This window comes from Anarhichas minor, unplaced genomic scaffold, assembly GCF_050575085.1.
Source record: "Anarhichas minor isolate MPS153535 unplaced genomic scaffold, ASM5057508v1 ptg000014l, whole genome shotgun sequence".
Lineage (NCBI taxonomy): Eukaryota > Metazoa > Chordata > Actinopteri > Perciformes > Anarhichadidae > Anarhichas > Anarhichas minor.
In genome coordinates, this window is record NW_027466460.1 from 8303463 (window position 1) to 8310956 (window position 7494).

Consider the following 7494-nt stretch of genomic DNA (forward strand, 5'->3'; position numbering starts at 1 on the left):
GCGACACGGTGGTAGATGGAAAAGTTGTAGATGACTCTTTCTGTTAAAACATTGCAGGGAAACCAGGTGTCTTCTGGGAACAGTGTGAGAGACTTTTTTGTCATCTCAAGTTTTCCAAGAGATGTGGGGCAAGACACAGACAATTTTGACTCAAGAAAATGTTTATATGCACCATGTTTGACTTTATTTCTTTAGCACATTAAGTTCACTGAAAGAAGCTTGATTGAAAGTTTCGTCTGACAACGACACAGAGCTGGTTATTTCTCACAAAAAATATACATTTATTGCTCTGTATCAATTGGCACACAACATACAAGCTCACAAAGAGAACTGTAGACTTCAAAGGTCCACACTATTTTCTAGCACCATTGGATCCAAGTATGTGTATGGGACCTCCAGAGTATTGTTTCTGGTGTTGATGACTCCACTTAACACTTGAAGCTCTCCTTGAAAATCCTTGATCAGCTTGCAGGGAATATTCTCACTAAAATGCTCCTCTGGGTGCTGGCCAAGAATGACCTGATGACATGAATGGTCCATTTAAAAAAAGAAATGTTTAGAATGTTTAAAAACAGACTTTTGGCAATATACAGCAATGTGCAGTTTTAGTGAGCAGGACTCTAATCATCTTTTACTTTGAACAACTTGAACATGAATTTCATTTATGTGATTAAAGACTTGGGCACTTACAGAGTCAGTGGACTGCCTGCTGAGTAGCCACACGACCGACATTCCGTTAACCGTTGCGTTGACAGCAGGGAATGTCTCCAGCATCGTGGTCTCACTTGTTGTCCCCTTTGTGGTTGGTGGAGGACGTTGTAGGGTGAGGGGAGTGTTGGGCATCCAGCCAGCGTAGTCATACTGTGAAGAATGACAGATGACTGATTAATACAGTTTGAAGCTACATCTTGTGTCAGTCTGTCTACAGTCCACACTGAAATATTTGATTGGAACAATTCATGGACCATTCATGATCCTATGACTTTTCATCTATCAGAGATCAAAGTTTTTATTTGTCCAATACTCTGTCTTATGACCAAATACCTTCAAAACTAATGACATTCCTACCAGCCTCAGCTGTACTTTGTGTTTTGTGCTGATTAGAAAAAGCTTGCTGATGCTCGCATGTTAACATGGTAAACAAAGATTGTGATCTCATAAACATTATGCCTGCTAAAAGTTAGCATGTTAGCGTTGCCATTGCAAGTATGTTAGCATTTGTTGTTTACAGCTCAAAGCATCACCGTGCCAAAGTGCAGCCTCACAGTCCTGCTAGCATGGCTGTAGACTCTTGTTTATGTTAGACTTGCTAACAGTAAAAACCTCATGAACCCATTCCACAAAAAGAGCATTATTATAACTGAATTAAAAGACCTCACCTGTCCAGTGTTCACAGCCGAGTGCTGTCCTGAGCAGGTGAAGATCACCATGGTGACAAACTTGACCAACTCAGTCACGTTGGTGAAGCTCTTTGGAATTCCTGACAATTAGAGGCAAGGCAAGTTTATTTGTATAGCACATTTCAACAACAAGGTAATTCAAAGTGCTTCACATAAAACCATTAAAAACATCAAAACATAAGGCAAAAGAAAAGGAGATTTAAAAACAATTAAGAACATTGATTGAAACATCAAAAACAGTCATTAAAACACAAAAAAGCAGTGAAAGAAATAAAATACAGTCGTATAGTAAAATGCAGGAATTGATTAATATCCTTGAATCTGGTTCAATTAAAGGCAGCAGCAAACAGAAAAGTCTTCAATCTTGATTTGAGCTGAGGGTCTCAGCAGACCTGCAGCTTTCTGGGACTTTGTTCCAGATATGTGGAGCAGAAAAACTGAACGCTGCTTCTCCATGTTTAGTTCTGACTCTGGGAACAGAAAGTAGACCGGTCCCAGATGACCTAAGGGGTCGGGATGGTTCATAAGGTAGCAGCAGATCAGAGATGTATTTTGACCCCAAACCATTCAGTGCTTTGTAAACCAACAGCAGGATTTTAAAGTCAATTCTTTGTTGGACAGGAAGCCAGGGTAAAGACCTCAGAACTGGAGTGATGTGATCCACTTTCCTGGTCTTAGTGAGGACTCGAGCTGCAGCTTTCTGAATCAGCTGCAGCTTTCTGATTGACTTTTTACAGAGACCTGTAAACACACCGTTACAGTAGTCCAGTCTGCTGAAGATAAATGCATGGACAAGTTTTTCCAAGTCCTGTTGAGACATAAGTCCTCTAATCCTTGATATATTCTTCAGGTGATAGTAGGCTGATTTTGTAATAGTCTTGATCTGGCTGTTCAGGTTGAGGTCTGAATCCATAACTACAACTAGATTTCTGGCTTGGTTTTTCAGTGATTGAACCCGAGCGTTGACTTTCAATCGTTAGTCATTTGTACCAAAAACTATTACCAGAGGGAATATACTGCATTTAAGATGTCTGGAAGACAAAATTTAAGTTTGACTTCTGTTTGCATTAAGATCATATAATGGTTCATAAATGTGCACATTCATCATCATTACGATTGATCTTGTCTTTAAGCCCACCTGTGCAGGCTTGGGAAAGGAATCCATGTTCAAAAATGTCCGAAATCCACTTCTGTAGTTCAGAGTCTTTCTGGACCTCAGTGTCATTCTTGTAGTAGAAGCTCAGCACTCCATGCACATACCTTTTGAGAAATGTGGATAAGTTCTGTTAAACACATTCCCAGTTGAATTATGTTGTTTTTTAATACACACTGCAATAGTAAGACATTTTGTAAGACAATTTAAGGCCATCTCTTTAGAATGATCAGTTCTGTTTAATAATTTGGTGCAATAGCTTATTCAACACAGTAGATCAAAGAACTTTAAAGAAATAATGTGACATTTTCTGAAACTTGCCCATTGTCTCTCTTGTTGAGAGTGAGATGAGAAGATCAATATCACTCATATTTGTGCGTTAGGTATAGCTCTACAACCTGGTGGAAATTAGCTTAGCATAAATACTGGAAACAGTTAGCCTAGCTAGCTTTATATTGACAAAAAATATACCTACCAGCATTTCTAAATTTTACACATTGTATTTATTTAATTTAAACTATACACAAACAGAAAAAGAAATCAGTTACATGCCACATTTTATTCTTGGTAAATAGTTGCCAGTTGCAGGGACTTCCTGGAGTCTCCTGGCTTTCTGGCAACCTCACAGTGATGACAAATAACCAGGATTAAACAAACAATATGAAATACTGTTAATTAAGGCGCTTTACAGGCGTTGAGAAGCCCATTCTTTGATATTTTATGAGATCTTCCAGTCTTTGTGCTGAACTAGGATAATCACCTGAAACTGATGCCTTCAATGTTGAAGGGTAGGGATGCCTCTTCCCTAATCTTGCACAGATTCTCAATCAAAGTAGTTCAGGTTGGTTCATTTAGAAAATTTTACAGCCAACTGCCAATCTACTCAATTAAGAGGCAGATCACTCATTTACTGAATTGTCATATTTTAAGGCATTGTTAGTCTAACTTGCAGCAGTTTCTCTGGTGACTGATATGGAGCTTATGTTTCAAGTTAAACTGTTAGTAGGATATTGCATTAACATGGACTAACTGAAAGAAATTATGCAAAGAAACTGTTTGTAAAGGGCAAAAGAAGATGTTGCAGCTTAACTGATCCTTTATGAGAAACCAACTGAGTTACATAAGATAATAAAAGTTAGCTAGTAGAGAGGGAGGATTTAGAGCTCTTGTTTTCCAATACCAGGACACCTGTACTACCTGTGGATGATATCCCAAAGCTTGAGTCCATCATCCCTGTAGTAGAAGTTCGGTACATCCTCCAGCCCACGGTCAGCAATGTCGTCTGGTATGCAGAGGGAGCGGTAGGTCACTGAGGACAGTGATCTCTTCAGGAGTGTCTCCACACCCTCTCCACCAGAAGCTGCAAACTAGGAGATATTTAAATATGTAAGGATTATAGTTAGAGATAAATAATGTACATGACATTGAATATATATATATTTTTTAGGTATTTAGGTGTTTGTCTTTTCATACCTTAGTGAAAGATCCAGTCTCAGATATTAGAAGACCTCGAGCCAAGTTGTTGATCTGTAGAGTGTAGCGAGTGTGAGGTACAAGGAGCTGAGAGAAAGAGGAAAACTCGGTTAACTTCAAAGCACACATCTTGATGCTTCTATACCATTCAGCAGTGTCAAATACTTGAAAATATATACCCACTAACATTACGATTCATCAACTTTGGAAGACACAAAAATCAGTAACTTTAAAAAAAATTACAACTCTAGTAAAAGTTCAGTATTCTCCCTTTCAGTTACCTTGTACAGCGGATGCACCATGGGCATGTTGCGCAGCAGTGACACTGCAAAAACTTCAGCCAGCAAATGAGTGCGCAGCAGGTGAACGTTGAGTTGATGCTCGTTGAAATCTGCACTTCTCACAAAAATCTTGGCCGTCAACCAGTCGTACTCAGAGTCAGAAGGAAAGAAGATGGGATTATCATCTGCTGGAGTCTGCTTCAGCTGCAGGAGAAGGAAGGGAGGTGTGGTTAATTCAATCCATTCAATATATTACCAGTAGTGGTCAATAACTGCAAAGGATTTTCTGAAATTGTTGTATGTTTACTTTAGGTTTCATCTGCTTTTCAGTTAGATACTCTGTTGATCTCTAAGAGCAAATTCATAATTTCTTTGACTCCCATGTCAGAGCACAGGGTCAACTTCAGAACAGAATCCCGACTTCAATGATCTATTGCCTAAATTCTCATGTCTTTGGCTGAGGGAAGAGGGAGGCAATCTGGCAATTGCAATGAAAAGACTTTCAATATTTTTTTCTCTGATCCACATTATTCATATACTGTATGTTTGCATTATATTTGTGTAATTTAACTAAAGGAATTTCTGTCTTCTCTGTACATATGACATCTATAGTGTTGCATGTCTGTCCGTCCTGGAAGAGTCATCACTATAATAAGATATTTGAGTGTTAATATCACCTGAATAGCAATTGGCACCATCTCATCATCAGGTGTTTTGTGAAGCAGGACGAGGGGAGCCATCAAGTACTGCTTCTTCCCGTTGACGATGTTTGTTTTCAGCCCATCCAAACGCTTGTAGTCACACAGGAATATGTTTCCTTTCTGTATTTAATTTGAGTGAGGATGAGAAATAATATGACTCACATGCATACAGTGTGAATATTAATTATACTCATTGAACGTAACTGAATGTAAGTGCAACATGCTTTTTCAAATTGATCATGTCATGGAGCATAATATGAGTCTTAGACAAAGTCAAGACATTCACCTTCATTTCATCTGCCAAGCTACGCTGACCACGGAGGGAGACCATGTCACCACTGACAGGAAAGTTCTTGGGCAGGACTGAACAACGTTGGATCAACATGGGGTTCATACCGTTTAGAAACTGGTAGCCAAAGAAAGCGTCCTCCTTCCAATGATCCTCGACATATTCTAGAAAATAAATTTGAACTTCATTGAGTTATAAACTTTGTACTAGAAAAGCTTCCTATATCACAGTTATCAGCTTATGTGTTACACAGACTGCAGTCAGAGACATGGTTGGACACTGTTTATAGTTGCTTCAAAGTCAAAGTCTTGATTGTATGCAACTAAATACTGATAATCGATTCCTTCTGTGATATTTTTCCCTCTTTATTAAGCCAAGTAATAAAAACAATAACATGTTTCAGGTAGCATCATGTATATCTGAATGAACATAGTTGAATCATGCATACAGTATCAAGTACTTCATTAAACTACCATGATAGTACCTGATATCTTAGTCCGTTTGTAGGAGAACACCTGATCGATAGCATCAATATCAAGCCAGTTGTCCGTGGAGTCAGAAAGTCCCTTCAGTTGCAGCTCAAACAGCCTAGAAAATATAAGCATACATTTACTTTATTATTATGCCTTAAATCATGTTCATAGGCAGGTACAGTATAGATAGATATCTGACAGAATTGAAGACCTCACCCAGTGACTGCAGTGAAGCGAAACCCGGTTGTCTTGGTGAAGGAGAAGCGGACCTCATCAGGCAGATCAAGAGGGCCCTCTGACCTGATGCAGTGGGGTATTCCCTCTAGATACACATCCCAACTGGTAAATAGAGAAGAGCTGAGCAATGAGGAACTTTGCACAGATACCAGTGTATAAGCAGTTTTAGTTTAATATGTAAGCATAATATACTTAACTTGACTTCAATATTGCAATTTTGCAAAATACATTTCAACAAACCCTGGCAGGTGTAACAGTGTCATATGGTGGTTAATTTTCAACCAAAGGGGCGTTGATGAATGTTAGTTTTGGGGTGTTTACTAAAGTTAAAAAGTGTAAAAGCTCCGATTGCTCACCGATAGTCTTCCTCTCGCTGCTTCAGCTCCTGCTCCCGACTGTACTTGCCAAGATGATAGTGGTCGTCACAGATTCTCAGAGCTTGAAGAAAGAAATTACAACACGGTTTTAAATTGTTGATAAACACAGCGAGCTGGTTACTCCAGCATTAGACCAGCATTTCCTTCTTTTGTCTTCTGTGGTCAGTGAACAGCGTACAGGATGTCTGACAAGTCTAATTCACACAAACCTGTTCCCTCTCTGAAGCGGTGCACCTCACCGTCAGTGATCCAGCGGTAGATGGGAAAGTTGTAGGTGTCACCCTCAGGGGATTGCACTTCCACCTTGGCAGGGAACCAAGAGTCTTCAAAGAACAGTAGGAACAACGGTTTATCTATCTCTATTAGGACCAGCTTTCCAATGGAGACGGGGCAGGACACGGTAAAACTGGACACCTGGAGTAATGACAGAAATGGGTTGAAAACATTCATACAAGAGATTAAAACATATTTGATAACTAAGAACTGAGCTGTAACATCCCAATACTTCATCATACACTACTGAATGTGTCACTGCATAAAATATCAATTTATCGGGATTTGTTTTGTTGCTTTGGTCACCTTTGTGGCCGTAAGTTAAAGAGTTACAGAGCAGCACATATCCCGTTGCTGCACATATGAGTCTGAGTTGACCAGAGTTTACGTCAGCTTCTCAACATTGATATTTAATGTGCCATGATCTCGTAAAGTTGAGACAGTATGTTATACATTTAGACCGATATTTCAGACTCACTGCTCCTCTGAAGAAGGCGAAAGGTCCTTTGAAGCCCATCAGCCAGGTGCGTTCACTCTCCCCATCTGTGCCCACCAGCTTAATGCAGACACTGTTAAAAGTGCTGGCAGCTGCGAGATTGCTAGTGGCTACGGTCACTGTATAATTGACCATTTTCACACTGGCAAGCAGAGGAATCCTGGTGGGGAGAGAAAAATAATAACCATTCTCAGCACTGTTCACACCAAACGTTAAACGCGTCATTCGCGCCGATGTTCTCGCTGGGGACTATTTGTGTTCATTCGCATGAATCGCGCTAGACGTGCCAGAGAGGGGGCGTGGCTTATCGCCCTTGAAGCCGTTCAACTGTCCGCCATCAA

General features: G+C 39.8%; 1 protein-coding gene across 1 annotated transcript; it reads right to left on the bottom strand.

Annotated features, from left to right (window-relative positions):
- Positions 1-339: 339 nt before the first annotated feature.
- On the bottom strand, positions 340-7288 carry LOC142950006 (polyunsaturated fatty acid lipoxygenase ALOX15B-like). The gene is made up of 14 exons (XM_076091911.1): positions 7136-7288; positions 6594-6798; positions 6364-6445; positions 5987-6109; positions 5782-5885; positions 5295-5461; positions 4985-5128; positions 4308-4511; positions 4027-4113; positions 3751-3920; positions 2539-2660; positions 1380-1480; positions 691-861; positions 340-519 (listed from the first exon to the last, which is right to left on the bottom strand). Exons 1-14 carry the CDS (start codon positions 7286-7288, stop codon positions 340-342), a joined length of 2013 nt encoding a protein of 670 aa, XP_075948026.1.
- Between the last annotated feature and the right edge of the window lie 206 nt (positions 7289-7494).

Bases quoted from the DNA above. Each gene is read 5' to 3' on its own strand.
- LOC142950006 (XM_076091911.1), bottom strand. From the start codon at position 7,288: ATGGTCAATTATACAGTGACCGTAGCCACTAGCAATCTCGCAGCTGCC. The intron at 5,462-5,781 runs GTACTATCATGG...TTTATTTTCTAG, and splicing joins CAAACGGACTAAGATATCAG to AATATGTCGAGGATCATTGG. The intron at 3,921-4,026 runs GTATGAAAAGAC...AATATCTCCTAG, and splicing joins AGACTGGATCTTTCACTAAG to TTTGCAGCTTCTGGTGGAGA.